The following is a 16048-nucleotide window of genomic DNA, read 5'->3' on the forward strand; positions in this document are numbered from 1 at the left end:
GCAACCTCTGGCCGAGAACCTTTTCTCTGGTTTTATATGGTATGTGACCCTGGTGTGTTATTATTTGTGTGCTTATGTAAAATGTCTTAAATTTAATGGAGCTTTATTTTCTTCCCATTTCCCTCTCCCTTCCTTTTGTCTACAGAGACTCATACTCAGCCGCAGGCAGTGAGGGCAGTATCTCCACCTCCGTGGCCTCTCTACCACCCCAAACTTCGGGTAGTTCGGCCCCAAACTCCCCCGGCTCCCGCCGCTCCGTCAGCACCTTGAAGAAGTGGCTTACCAATCCGGTGCGTAAGCTCAGCGTTGGGGCGGCCGGAGCAGCCAAAGGGGAGCGGCAGGTCCGCAGACCGGAGGGCAAACCCCCGCCTCAACCTACCAAGAGCAGCCAAGACCTGGGCAATTCACAAACAACAGAAGAGCAATTCACCATCCTGCCAGTCATAGACAAAGAACTGGTGAGGTTTAATGTCTGTGTTTATTGTACTTTTTAAATAGTGTATGAATATTGTAATCAAACAGTACCATTACAGTACCCCAAAAAGTTTTTGGATACATAAGCCATACTGAAATGGGGTTGGATTTTAAAATATAAAACCAGCTAGCATTTTTAAAAGAAAGGTAGCACACACAAAACAATCCAATAAATAATATATGTGGTTACACTGCACATACTGAAGCATTTTATAGTAATTACTATGGCTGCCTAACGATTAGTGGCGACTAATTGTTTGCAGAATAAATGTTTTTGTTTATATATGTGGGTGTACTGTGTATAATAATGTATAAATGTATAAATACACAGACACACATGCATGTATATATTTAAGACACATTTGCATTTATAATTTGTATTATATATAAATATAAATATTTATTATTTAAAAAAAATTCTTAAAATTATACATGCATGTACAATCGCGACTAATCGTTAGGCAGCCATAGTAATTACCACCAACGTTTTTAATGTATACTATTCTATATTCTTAACTATAGTGAATTGATGATCTGTAGTATATATTACTAGATTATTTAGTATTGACTATGGTAAGCTTAAAAACACTATAGTATCAAGGAATTTTACTACAGTTGATTATTGTACATACTGAAGTATACTACAGTATTTTATCGGGTGAGCAGTTGGTCAAATGTAAATTCACAAATCATTAAAGGATTAGTCCATTTTCTTAAAAGAAAAATCCAGATAATTTACTCACCACCATGTCATCCAAAATGTTGATGTCTTTTTTTGTTCAGTCGAGAAGAAATTATGTTTTTTTAAGAAAACATTGCAGGATTTTTCTAATTTTAATGGACTTTAATAGAGCCCAACATTTAATACTTAACTCAACACTTATCAGTTTTTTTCAACGGAGTTTCAAAGGACTATAAACAATCCCAAACGAGGCATAAGGGTCTTATCTAGCAAAACGATTGTCATTTTTGACAATAAAAATAACAAATATACACTTTTACACTTTTTTTATAAATCCTTTAAAACACAAGTTGAAAGTGTAACACTTTACTTGAAGGGGTGTTCATAAGACTGACATGATACCTTTATAATCATGACATGACACGTGTCATAAACATGAAGGAGATTTTATGCACATTTATGACAACTGTCATAAAGTGTCATTTGATGAATTATGTCATTTTTAATGCAAAGATGACATTGTTTGAATTGTCTTTGTTATGACAACTTGACATAAACCAATACATCAAAACTTTATAAATCTGTCATAAACATAGCAGAATAATTATCAAACTTAATACTATGTCAAATAATTTTTTATAAAACGGGCAGTTCTGGTTCTTCATTCTGATTGGTTCTGGTTCTAAGCCTTGATAAAATACCCCAGTAAACCCAAGGTTCAGACCGCATTACATAAGTATCACTGTTTCATTTGTGTTTCATTTTATGAAATTCTGCTATGCATATAAAGTAACCATTTTATAAACACAATAAGCCCCGCGGAGCAATGGTGTAACAGTGCATTTTATAACAGCTAAGGGGGTTTTAGCTTCGCGTCGTGCCTAACAACGCCCCTTAGCTGTTATAAAATGCACTGGTAACCCACTGCTTCGCGGGGCTTGTTGCTTTAAAATACCTTAACAAAATGCAAAAGACACATCAAAGGATTATACTTAACTTTATGTATGTGCACAATACATAAAAAACTGAAAACTAACAGAATTTGTTCTTCCTCACACAGAGGGTTCGGAGAAACGTACAAACCAATTAATCAATTTATTTAATGTAAATAACTTTGCAGCGATATGGACCCAACGCTGCATTAACTCGTTATTGTACTGTTTTATTTAATTTTAGGTGAATCTGTCTCCAAATGCAATAAAATATAATTTTATCAATTTTTATTACTATTATTATTGAATGATTGATTTTATTTGTGAAACACATTGAGGAAATTTAAAAAATATTTTTGAATTGAAGAATATTCATGACGCTGTTATAAAACTATATGACAGAGTATTAACACTTATGACATTTTAATTACAAATTCAATTTGTATGACTGATAAAAAGTGGTCAGTTATGTTGTCTTGGTAATGTCAAGTTGTCATGACGGTACCCAGTCTCACGAAATTTCGTGATATAGTCATGTAACTTTTTGATTCTTTTTTCGTGATATTGTCACAAATTTCCGTGTTTTTTCATGATCGTATCACAAATTTCTGTTTAATTGTCACGTATTGGTTACTCAACTTCTTTTTCCTATTTTCGAACCATTGTCGCTTCGGTTTAGGGTTAGATTTGGTGTTTTTGTTAGGATGTCAATTTAAGTATTGGTTTATAAAATTTTTTCAGAATAATTTTTTTTATTTTCTGATTTTTAAACCATTGTCGCCTGGCGTTAGGGTTAGAGTTGGGTTTGGGTCAGGATTTACATTTTATGTAAATCTAACCCTAAACGGAAGCGACAATGGTAAGAGAATAGGACAAAACTTGAGTAACCAATACGTGACAATTACACGTAAACAAAAATTTGTGATGCGATCACGAAAAAACGCTGAAATTCGTGACAAGTTATAATGTATGGGTTAATGTCAAGTTGTCATAGCAAAGACATCTCAAACAATGTCATATTTGCATTAAAAATGACATAATTGTACGAATGACACGTAATGAGTAATGACAGTTGTCATAAACGTGCATAAAATCTCCTTCATGTTCATATCATGTCATGTCATGATTATGAATGTGACATGTCAGTCTTATGAACACCCCTTCAAGTAAAGGGTTATAAAAGGTTTCTCAATGTTTTTGTATTATCTCTCTCAGATTGAGTCTGCATTTAAAACAGCAGAATATATCTACAAACCTGTCTCTCATAGAAAACATCAGATATCAGCACACTACAAGGGTCTCCCTATCCCACTCATGTTTTTCATATGACAGTGTGAATTGCACCACATTGTGCAGCCAACTGCTCACTAGAGCCCTGTGGTTTGCTTCTGTTCAAATGAACTGTGTGCTGGTTATCTGTTTTGACCTGTAATAGCTTTTTAACACCCACTCGTCATAGTGTAATTATGGGTGGGTTTTATTTTAACGTCTGTATTGATGCTTGAAAAGGCTGTTTTAAAGCTATATGTTGTGTGTGACGTGTGCACAGGAGTGGAGAGATGGCTTGTCTGCTCCCGGCAACTACGATCCAGGTATCCTGCAGTCTCACAGCTACGAATCCGACTCACCACAGGGATTTACCACAATAGGACAAACACAGGTCAGTCCAGCCATTCACATGTCCAGAATCAAGATTTTGTACAGGACAGAACTGTGCAAAAGATGCATGAAGTTAAACCAACACACAAAAGACGAATAATGATGAAGATTTTCTTTGCCGTAAAAATGCAGATCATTTACTTGATGCTTTATATTTCCTGTCATTCTCCATGGACAAGCTGATATGTAGTTTATATTTCGGTTTACAGTTCATTCTTGACATGCCTCCCTCTTTCATTCAGTGCACTGACAAATCACTTTGTACCTGACACAGAGAGATGTGTGCTGTGGGGATTCAGTTTGAGTTTATTATTTGTTGGCTAATGGAAAATTCCTGAATGAATATGTAAGCACTCGTCCGATTCGGCCTGTCTCACGGATAGAGGAATGCGGCACATGTTTATGAAACTGACTGTGTTGTTTTATTCTCCGCACAAATGGGGGTCTGACACAGCAGTTTGAGCGCGGAGGCGCTGATGATATAACCGTAGCGTGAGTCCCGTCATCCCCGGCATAATGGGGGAAGGGACGTTACGTTGGATTACCTCTGTATGCTTTAGCTAACTTTAACACAATTTCCTGTAGGAAAAAAACAAGCAGTATGATCTCAGATTTTATTAAAGGGACAAGCAAAGACTTTTAAATTCAAGATGGAAAACAAGGAGATAAAAAGGGGAAAATTAAAAGCGAGGGGGCTCTTCTCCGGGCTCTGCCAAAAGACATCTGGAAATGATCTTTTGGTAAACCTGTGAGCCAGTCAGGAGCACTCATGTTCTAAAACACACAAACACAACCCTGTACGAGAAACACAACACAACAGTGTACTATTACACACAGAGAGGTGTGGTGGAACACACACATCAGAAATGTCTGGGACATAACATTACACCATACAGCATCACTCTGATAGTTTCGTTTACTGTTTACTTGGAAATGTTTATTTTTCCAGTAAATGTAAACTCCCTTGATGCATATTTACACAATATACAGCAGTGGCCATAAGTGATGTCAAACTTTCCTCTTAATGTAAATTATTTGATAAAAGATGCTTTAAAAATGATGTTTGCATGTTGCTTTGGTGTGTTTGGAATATAAACTGAAGCTCAGCTTTGATAAGAATTTAGGGAGGCTTGGGGAAAATTACACACAACACGTGCAAAGTTTATAAAGACATAGCCTGGGACAATAACATATTAATACAATATTTTGTAATTAGTGTATGCCTGTGAGCTTTTTAAAAGTTTGTGTTATGTCCATTTTGTACCATACACCCTTTATTTTGATAGTTTGATCTAACCTGAGGAGTCATTTAAAGCAAATATTGTAAATTTAGTTTTTGTTTTGGCCACTAGTGTATGCCTACCCAGTCAAATTATGTACCTATAGTCAGGTAATTTTTTTATTCTTTTTCATAAAACTGTCACGTATTTCCACGGTTTTTCGTGATCGTATCACAAATTTCTGTTTATGTGTCATTGTCACGTATTGGTTACTCAACTGCTTTTTCCTATTTTCAAACAAATTTCGCTTCGGTTTAGGGTTAGATTTGGTGTGTGCATTAGGATGTCACTTTAAGTATTGGTTTATACTATTTTTTCTGATTTTAGTTTTTTATATTTTCTAAATTTTAAAACATTGTTGCCTGGCTTTAGGGTCAGAGTTGGGTTTGGGTAAGGATGTCATTTTATGTAAATCTAACCCTAAACCGAAGCAAAAATGGTAAGAAATAAGGACAAAACAGTTGAGTGACCAATACGTGGCATTGACACATAAACAGAAATTCGTGATACGATCACGAAAAAACGCGGAAATTCGTGACTGGGCTGTGTATGCATATTATGTTGTGATATATTTACATATTACACTCCCTCCAGAAAAACGCGATTATGCGATCGCATGATTCAATGCATAATCAGCCAAAGTCCGCATTTATGCGGGGGCTGCATTTTTTATTAAATATGGTGCACTTTCGCCGCAGATTTCTGCGCACAAAATCTGCAGTGGTTGCATGGTTTCATAATGCCCTCATTTTCGTAGCAAAAAGTCACATATATTTTAGCAGAATGTTGAAAAATATTGCATTTACTTCACAGCACAGCCATGTCCCCTGTTGCTATGGGAACGTTATGAAGTGACGTAATTACACAACGTGAACATCATTGAAAGCTGCAAACCCTGTGATGCCGACGAATCACCAGTTTTTTTCTCTTTTTCATCCAACCACAGTTTTTGCAAGTTCAGGCAGTTTTTGCAAGTTCCCGCAATTTTTGCAAGTTCCCAATAAAATTGCATAAATATCCCGCATATTCTATCACATTTTTAAGAAAACGTGCAGCAAGATCAAGAATTTTTGTCCGCAACAATCACAATGTTTAAATGTTTAAACTTGTATGTTTAAAACAAGTAAATAAGATTTGGTAATGTGCTAAAGAAAGTCAACTTAGTTTTCAGAGAATATATCTTGAATTGTCTTAATATCTTAATTTTTATTCATAAGGATGTTAAAATATTTGGTAACACTTCAGTTCTATTTTTTCACATTAGTAATTGCATCAGCTAACACGAACTAGCAATGAACATTATAGTTTATTAGCATTTTTTTTATCTTTGCTAATGCCAGCCCAATTGTTCACGTTTGTTCATGTTGCATTAACGAATGTTAACAGTTACAACTTTTCATTTTAATAATGTATATTAGTAAATGCTAAAATTAACATGAACTAAGATTAATAAATGATGTAGGAGTATTGTTCATTGTTAGTTCATGTTAGATAATGTGTTAACTAATGTTAACAAATACAGCTCTTATTATAAAGTGTTAACAAATATTTTAACTAAAAACATTTTAGGATTTCATGGATTTTCACAACATAATAAATTTGAATGCCTGCCTGTATTTGAAATGTTTATGGAATTTCCGTTTATTGTAATCCACATCATCTCTTCATGGAATGTCTGAAATTTCTCTCTCTCTCTCTCTTTCTCTCTCTCTCTTTCACACACACACACACACACACACACACACACACACACACACACACACACACACACACACACACACACACACACACACACACACACACACACACACACAAACAAAACACACACACACACACACACACACACACACACACACACACACACACACACACACACACATAATACAATACAATAATACACAGTTCACGCATAAGCAAAGGAAGTGCTCTTACAAACAACCTGAAAGAAAGCGATAGGAGAATAGATGGAGGAGACGTGCAAAGTCTCACCGTAAGAATCCTTGCTACTGAAGCTTGTTTGTTTGAAGAGGATATGTGATGTTACTGTAAAGTGGAAGAGCAGTGTACTGTGTCTTTGTGTGAGAGAGCAATCGTTGGTCTTGTAGCCATAGGACTAAAAACTGTGACTCCAACAGGTTATTTTGCTGTTACCAAGCATCTAAACATTGTTGTTTACAGGGGAGAGTCTTGCAAATGAGGCTAATCGCCGTTTTATTTGTTTGTCTTTCAGACAAACGTCCATTGACACTCGTACGCAAGCATACTGCAGGGTTTTAGGAGAAAAACAATAAGTCGTTCTGTGTTTCTTTGCTGATAATCGGCTATGGCTTTCTGTCTGTACTGATACCTCATTCATTCATTACCTGTGTGCTGTCACTTAAAATGTACCATTGATTTGAACTGTTTAACAGCTATGACGCACAGTGTTTTATGTCACACAGAGAAGTCTGTGTCAGCTAGATGACAAGTAACAGTGCTTGTTTGTGTATAACTGTGTGGGGGCAAAATGTGAGTGGATGTTGCTAAGGAGTTGTTTTGGGTTGCTAAGGTTTTCCGAGTAGTTTTACTGCATTTATACGTGGTTGCTCTAGTGTTTACCGTATGCTATTTATGGGTGGTTATTTAGTGGCTCAAATCAAAAGAGCCATCCATTTTATCATCCGCCAGGTAAAAATTGTAAGTCTGATCACTATACTTGTCTGTAGCACAAATATGGATTGGTTATTTAATAAAAATTGTTTGTTCACACCCCTAACCATAAGCACCACTATTAACACTTGTAAGAGACACGATAACAAGTGTGATTTATAGTATAGTTTATGTCCTGTTTTTACCTTCGATGTGGTTAACAAACACATTAACAAAGACAGGACGTCTTTGAACTTCCTTTTCCGTCTCAAAGCACCGCCGAACTCGTAGGCTTGTACGCTCATCGATCCTCACATAAAACAATGTCAACCAGAGCAGTTTGGCAGCTTTATGGGGAACATGGTGATTGAGGTCAGTGGCTTTATAATTGAGGGGCAAATTCGCCAAGAACAAATTTCTCTCGTTGATAGGGCTGTTTATTTGCATGCACTGTCTGCGTTAGGGCACATTTTGCAGTTTAGGAATGAAACCCTCATTAAATCTGTCTAAAGGAAAAAACACAGAACCTTTTGTAAAGCGCAATGAGTAGTAAGCATCATTTACAAAAGAGAAACATGTTTAGGTAGTAAAGAATGTAAACTATTTTTTTTCCTGTATTTGTATACCATACACTGTGTAAAAAAGATCCCCATAGACTTCAATTGTAAAATAAGGATTCCAACATATCTCAGCAAGGGCTCATATCTTGCGTTGATGACGTCATTTGGGGCCAGAGTCTGCGCAGTAGTGATCATGAGGTGGAGCCGCGGTTTCAAGACCCCACCCATTTCTCGTTTGGCTCAATCACTCAAACACACAAATAAAGTCATCACACGCCTTTTTAATCCATCAAGTTCTGATGTTACACCCCACAACTTCGGGTCCAAACGCTTCATCAGATGCCTTAAGCAAACAACAAACTATACTGTACACTTTAAAAACAAACTGTGCTATATAGCACCAAAAGTGGTTCTTTGTTCGTAATCATAGAAGAACCGTTTTTAGTGCCATATAGCACCGGTGAAGCACCAGTGAAGCACCTGTGTAGAACCATATAGTGCTATGTAGAACCAAATGTGGTGCTATAGTGGTGCTATATGGCCCCTATATGGTTCTACACAGGTGCTACACAGGTGCTTCACCGGTGCTTCACCGGTGCTATATGGCACTAAAAATGGTTCTTCTAGGGTTACGATTCAAATCAACAGTTTTGGTGCTATATAGCACCGTTTGTTTTTTTAGAGTATATATACTAATGGCCAGAAAGTAATGAATCTTTTATGAATTTTTAAGTATTGTTGTCTGGGACATCGTGAGCTTGGGGAAAGTAGTGTATGTACACAGTGAGTTTGTTAAAATATAGCTTAAGGGCCAGATTTACTAAACGAGGCAAATTAGCATAGGAGCGCAATTCCAAAAAAGCGCTGATGGGAGTGGTTATTTACTAAAAAAGTGCAAATTAAATAACACAGGCACAACAGCTGATTTCCATAATGACCAACGAAATCTACTTAGAGCAGTGCAAATTAGTTCAGGGTCGCAAACAAGCAGAGCTGATGCTCCTGCAGGTGCAGGTGATCTATTAACGCCTAATGCGCTTGAGTTCAGCACCACAGACGTCTTAGCTAAATATTCGGGGTTTATATTCCAGCTAACGAAGCCATAGTACACTGAAAAGGAGGACAAAAAATTAAGGGTTACAAGAAGTTTTGAAACTTCTACTAGTGCCTAGGGGTGTAACGGTACGTGTATTCATACCAGACCGTTTCGGTAAAGGGCTTTCGGCACGGTGCACATGTGCACCGAATGGCCGAATGCAATCTTTTGTGTGCGGAACATAGGTGGAACATAATATGTTGTGTGCGTTTCCACGCGAACATATTAAGTGGCGGAAGTCTCCGCGTTCAGCGCAAGTCTTCTGTCAAACATATAACATAATTTAGCCCGCAGAAAGACTGTTATTTACTTATTTTGATTATTGATGTAAACGTGTACGGGGTAGTTTACGTGTCGCGTCTAAAAGCGCGTGTTAAACGCGTGTCAACGCGCTGTTTTGTTCTTTCATAAGTACGTTAGAGGTTGCACGTCTTTCGTTGCTACGCAATCATGAGACACGCTTTCTGTGACAGCGAGAATAACGGAATGCGTGATATATATATATTTTAATAAAAAGTGTTTTAAAAAAGTGTAAACAAATAGTAAAAAAAAGTTTAAAGTAATAAACAACCTGCAGTTTAATGTTTGAATTTTTTCCCTCACTGTACCGAAAATGAACCGAACCGCGGCATCAAAACCGAGGTACGCACCGAACCATGATGTTTGCGTACCGTTACACCCCTACTATTGACTCACTTCTACTAGTGATTTTATTTTCTTCAAGCGCAAAATGATTTAAGACATGTTTTTTTGCGTTAAATAATGGCACAATATATCACATGTGCAAACATTAGTAAATCATGTTGCGTAAAATCATTTAAATAATCTCCTCTCATATATTTTGTGTCTGAAAGGGAAACTCCTAGAAATGCTTGTGCAACAAGGTGACTCACAAAGAATAACTAGACCACACCTTTTCAGCGCTAGTTATCCACTGCGCGTCTTTAGTAAATCCCGACAGTCGCTATTTAACGCCAAAATGATGGTTTGGGCTGCTGTTATAACACATTTAGGGCCAGATTTACTAACAGTTTGCGGCAGTGAGTAAATACCTGTTGAGATTGGAGTCTCATATGAAGCGAGTGGATGCTTGGAGACAGAAATGGTATTTTGAATCACGACTTAACACGCGGATAGCCTCTAATAGCCAACGTAAACCAAACTTATAAAAACGAACATATAAAAGAAACCGTTTGGAAAAAATTATTTGAAGTGTAATTTGATTTTTAAGTTTGGCTCACGTAGCATTCATTTACATGGAGAGGGCGGGGTTTAAGACCTGTACTGCAGCCAGCCACCAGGGGCGATGATGTGACGTCCACACATAATTATGTATAGCTTAAATTAACTTTTTGCTTTGGATAATAGCCTCTCCCAAATGCATGAAATGCTAATTATATAATAACAATACATGGCCATGCCTTTTAAAAGTATTTTACACCTGGTTAAATTGAATTGAAAGTGGTAAATGCATTAGACAAAATGCTGTGTGGTGCAATAGTTTAGCAAATGATGGTGTCATGAATGCGGATTCTTGTTAGCATTCAGTCACTGTCACAAGAAGACCCAGCATGCTCCTTTTCTGTCACCTTGGCAACCTGAGCTATTACAACAGCTTGCTGTCTCTATCTGAAGAGTGAGGAACTTTTAAGCATGATGTCTCATCTCTTATACGCAGTTATTCCCTCTGTGTCTGCAGATCACCAGTCTACACGCAGAAGACAACAGCTCCCTGTTCATGGACGACACTTCCAGCCAATCGTCAACCACCATAGACAGCGAAGAGGACCGGAGGAGTGCCTTAGAAAAAAGCATGTGTGTGTGACATCATGATGTTAATATTCTTTATGTAACATGAGCAAAATGCTTCATTTAGACCTATATTACCTTTTTCAAATTGCAATATAGAGCTTATACAAGATATGCACCGGCATTCATATCAAATGTGCACATTTCTATTAAAAACACCCTTCATCTGGTCCATAGATAGCTTCCAGATTATTAATATGCAGCTTGAGCTCTGCAAACATTATGGGGCTATATTAAACCCTCGCCACGTTTTGTGTTCTGTCAGTATTGTTTTGTTATCAGATGAATTCATGAAAGCAACGAGAGCTCCACTAACCAATTCTCTCTCTATTGTAGGTATGTACTTAAGGAATTGATAGAGACAGAAAAGCTGTATGTAGCTGATCTAGGACTTATTGTGGAGGTGAGCTGCATTCGTAACATAAAATAAATGGCTTTTGAAGTGACTTTGAAAACATCTATTAACAAATCACATGAGGATTTGATCAATGCCGCTGGAATGGTATCAATCTCCTGTAATACAAGCAAATGCATTTCAGAGCATTTAATCACTGTAGAATTAGATTTGCTGTATCATCTGACCTGTATTCTTCTCAGCTGTAATACTGATGACATTATAAATCAAACTAATGATGCCAAGGTTTTAAAATAGCTGTACTAGACCAATGCTTTACTGTCACAGATGAAATGGTGAAGTATTATTGCAATTGAGTGCTCTGTGGGTCATGCGCTGTCTTCATTTATAAAGTAATGTCTTTCGCAGGGCTACATGGCCAGTATGAATGCTAAAGGAGTGCCAGAAGATATGAAGGGAAAAGACAAAATAGTCTTTGGAAATATTCATCAGATCTACGACTGGCATAAAGAGTGGGTTTATGTGTGTTCGCATGTATGTGTGTATAAATGAGACACAGAATCTTTAAACATATTTTTAAGCCTTAAAGACAATTCAGACTAAACTGTTTCCAGCTCTTCGTTTATAGTTTAAATTCCGATCTCATAACCAGTATCTCTGTAAAAAGCAACAAATGATCTTACGGTTAATCTATGTGTGAGAAATGCATGAAGTATGTTGAATATGTGTGCCTGATGTCTCATGGTATGCTCAACGTCTGATCTTCTCTCTGCTTTGAGCAGTTATTTCCTGGGTGAGCTGGAGAAATGCGTAGCTGAACCTGAGCGACTGGCCCAACTTTTTATCAAACATGTAAGTTTGTCTGTCTGCCTTCATCAACCCATTCTGTGCTTATTAGCCTTGTAAAGACCTCAGCATGATTACCAGCATTTCTTGTGTTTTTGGTGCTGGCCCATGACCAGTTTTACCAGCTAAGATTAAAGCCCGTAGTATAGTCAGTTTTTTACATGTACTTAAACGTTCGGCGTATTGCGACAAAATGCAATGCATCTCCTGGGCTCCATACTACATTCTCCTGTAAGTGCATGCATGACCAACGCGTACAATGTACATGGGGGTGTAAAAAATCTGGCGCCGTGCATACAGTAAGCGCGCACTCTTCTGTGCCTATACTTCATCGTTAAAGGTGCAGTGTGTAATTTTTAGAAGGATCTCTTGACCAAAATGCAAAATAATATATAAAACTATATTATCAGGGGTGTATAAAGACCTTTCAAAATGAATCGTTATGTGTTTATTACCTTAAAATAAGACGTTTTTATCTACATACACAGAGGGTCCCTTTACATGGAAGTTGCCATTTTGTGCTGCCATGTTTCTACAGAAGCCCTTAATGGACAAACTTGTTTGTCTCCAACGATGACATGTTTGTCCGGTGGTGGCTACCGTAGCTTTTCTATGTGTTTCAAAAGCGATAGGTGAGCAGTGGACTTAGCCGTTGGTTGCAGTTCGCAACCTCACCACTAGATGCCACTAAAATTTACACACTGCACCTTTAAAGGAATACTCCACTTTTATAAAAAATGTACACAACCACAACCGTGTGATGCGCCAGTGCGGACCTTACGTATTACATTATAAAGTCAAAATGTCACGTGTTACATATATGAAATGCACACTTTTCACCACTTTAATTCATTCCCCGCCAGCCATTTTTTGAAAAGTTGCCTGCCAGGATTTTTTTGTGATTTTCACAAAAGTTTCACAAAATGCCTTCCAGGACAATTTTCTTATAAAAATATATCAAATGAAAGAACAGACCCTCTGCTTTCAAACAAACAATAAACAAACAAACAAAATAGAAAAAAAGCGTTTAATCCTATCTATATTTTTTTCTCTGCTTATAAACTCTTAAATATGGGTATTTTTCTTTAAAAATAATTTTTTTTTTGCAAAAAGCTGAAATAATTTTTGTTAGAGATGAGAACGATTCAGAACGATTATCAAAACATACACAGAGTTTAAAATGAGTAAATAACGTTTTGGCTTCATTTTTTTTCATTAATTGGGTAGGTGCGATCTAGTGGATAATCGCGGTATTGCAGTTTAACATAAAATGCACACTTTTTTAAGCAAATGTTTTCTCTTAATTGACGAGATAACTCGCCAATGGCGGGGGAAGAGTTAAACAATAAACTGACATTAGAAAAATACATTAATTAATATAATTCCACATACAACAACGTCGGAATGGTCCTCTTTCTCCAGATGAAAATTATTGGTTATCTAGGTAAGACTCTTATGCCTCGGTTGGGATTATTTAGAGCTTTATTTTAATGATCTAAGCACATTGTCTAAAGCGCATGGCGCATAGTCTAAACGGGCGTGTCCGAATTGACTTTTGGTCATTTAACGACGGAAAAATTATTTGTGCGCCAAAAGGGTTGTTCCTATTCTCGTAATGAGTTATGGGTGTGTTTTGCGCGTAACATGCAATAAACCAATGAGAGTCTCAGCTCTTATCCCCTTTACACAAGCCATTTGCGCAGGCGCCATGCCGATTCCCTATTTAGATGGCGTAATTTGTAAACTGAAAATGTAAGCGGAGGAAGAAGACCACCAGTTTAAGATTGATGTTAAAAAATTTCGTTGTTTTCATTTGTATTGAAATTGTACTTTTTTTATTAAAACCTTTGAAAGTCGTTTTCTTTCAGTAATGAAAGTAAAAACAGCAGGATTTCAATTGATCAGTGTAATCTCGAAAAATAATTTACAAATATGCAAGAAAGGTTTGGAAAATAACAAACAAGAGAAAAAAAATTACAAACGTTTGGAGAGCCGTTTCAGCACTCGGACAGCGCTGTTAGTTTTTTTACTTAAAAAAGTTTCTCATTCGGGATATCCACAGGTACAAAGTCATAACATACAATAAATCCGTGGGGTAGCATTTTAAAAAAACATTTCAAAATAGATGCAATACTTAACATTTGTTTAAAGCAAACCATTTAATTATTTACCAGGCTACAGGTGAAGCTGCTCTTTACACTTCTATTGTCTCTTAATCGGTCCTCATTTATGTCCAATATACTCAAAAATAATCTTTTACATTTTAATCCTTTACATTTTTCATATTTGACAAACATTTGTGTGCTGCTAAACGCGTATTGTCGTCCCATTTATAGGCGCATATTACTAGCACGTTTATTAAATAACAAAAACAACATTGCACTATTGACTAGACTTTAGACCAGGTTTTAGTTGGTCAATGGCGTTGTCTATTTTAGTTGCCTCAAAATAGCAACATGCTAACAATGCACCTGAACACACCTCAAACACACCAGGTTTGGAACTAAGCGTGAAAATGATAATTGCATGGGGTTGAAACTTGCAAAAGACACTTGCGTCACACATTGCGTCGGGTGTATGATACGGCCCTTAGAGCCCTTTGAAGCTGTATTGAAACTGCAATTTTAAACTGCATTAAAACTCTAAACTGTCCACTAAAATCTCAAAAATCATAATTTTTTCTCCAAAATATTTAGCTGGTGAACATTTTGGCTAATCTGGTCCACTAGTTAGACCAAAGCAGATTGGACCATCTGTGAAGTTCTTTCTGAGGTATAAGCTTGTTCTTTTCAGCAGTGAATATTGAGCAGAACTTCCTTTCATAAACAGAGCTGAGAAAACACAGAGAGGCTTTTAACACTCACCGTTTTAACACCCCATTTATCCTCACAGCATTTCACTCTATTTCGGTCCCCCTTTAGACCCCCTGTTACTGATACTGCCTGCACGAGGGGGTGTGTTTGCTTGTGAGTCCATTGGCCCACCTCCATGAGGCTCGGCAGGGTCAGGAAGGACACTAGAAAAATAGGCGAGAAGAAAGAAAAATAACAAGCACGTCCACGTCCTTTGATAACACTGCTGCTTTACACACTGAGTCTATTTCTGGCGCTCAACCCCACTATAGGCAAAGACACATAAACAACTCTCCCAGAACAAAAAACACAATCTCTCAACAGTCTCTGATGTGCACGTGAAAGAATAAAAGTGCAGATTTACAATCGTGGATGTTGTTGATAGTGGTAGTAATTTGTTAAAAGCTGCCACATGCTGCGATACAAGTTTTGGTGGTGAATCAAAGAGTTGTGCCTAAATTAAAAGCAAAGAGTTACAGTAAGAAACGGCGTCTGCCAGCGGTGGCCTTGTCTACTGGGTAATGACCGTTTCCTGCCCTGTGGGTAATGACTTGAAAAGACTTGAGTGGAATAAAGAAACTTATAAGAAAATCTAAAGGTTGTATCAAACTGTGAAAACAAGCCTTGTGGGAAATGGCTAGGTAATAAAAACAGTAATGCAAGCTGCTATAAGGACGGTCACACACATTTCCCCTCCTCTCCATTTTCCTTCTACAAAAAATCAAGACCTTCCCCCCTTTTTCAACTTTCTTGGGTCTCTGCTCTCACCCCCTCTGTTAACTCATACATAACAAAGGTCTGAGCCACTGAAGTTATGTTAGGCCTCTCCAGTCATGGATGCATAACTGGGATATTTATGGATGATGGGCTGAAAA

The 16048-nt window shown here is 37.2% G+C and overlaps 1 protein-coding gene across 3 annotated transcripts in view; it reads left to right on the forward strand.

The window, feature by feature from the left end:
- Positions 1-16048, forward strand: part of arhgef25a (Rho guanine nucleotide exchange factor (GEF) 25a) — a 109327-nt gene that overhangs the window by 73311 nt on the left and 19968 nt on the right. For all 3 annotated transcript variants that reach the window (XM_073875340.1, XM_073875341.1, XM_073875342.1), the window contains 6 exons: positions 148-458; positions 3638-3748; positions 11011-11126; positions 11457-11523; positions 11884-11987; positions 12258-12327. In XM_073875340.1, the coding sequence (XP_073731441.1) occupies positions 148-458; positions 3638-3748; positions 11011-11126; positions 11457-11523; positions 11884-11987; positions 12258-12327 (779 nt within the window). The remainder of the gene's footprint in view (positions 1-147; positions 459-3637; positions 3749-11010; positions 11127-11456; positions 11524-11883; positions 11988-12257; positions 12328-16048) is intronic.

Source organism: Misgurnus anguillicaudatus, chromosome 13, assembly GCF_027580225.2.
Source record: "Misgurnus anguillicaudatus chromosome 13, ASM2758022v2, whole genome shotgun sequence".
Lineage (NCBI taxonomy): Eukaryota > Metazoa > Chordata > Actinopteri > Cypriniformes > Cobitidae > Misgurnus > Misgurnus anguillicaudatus.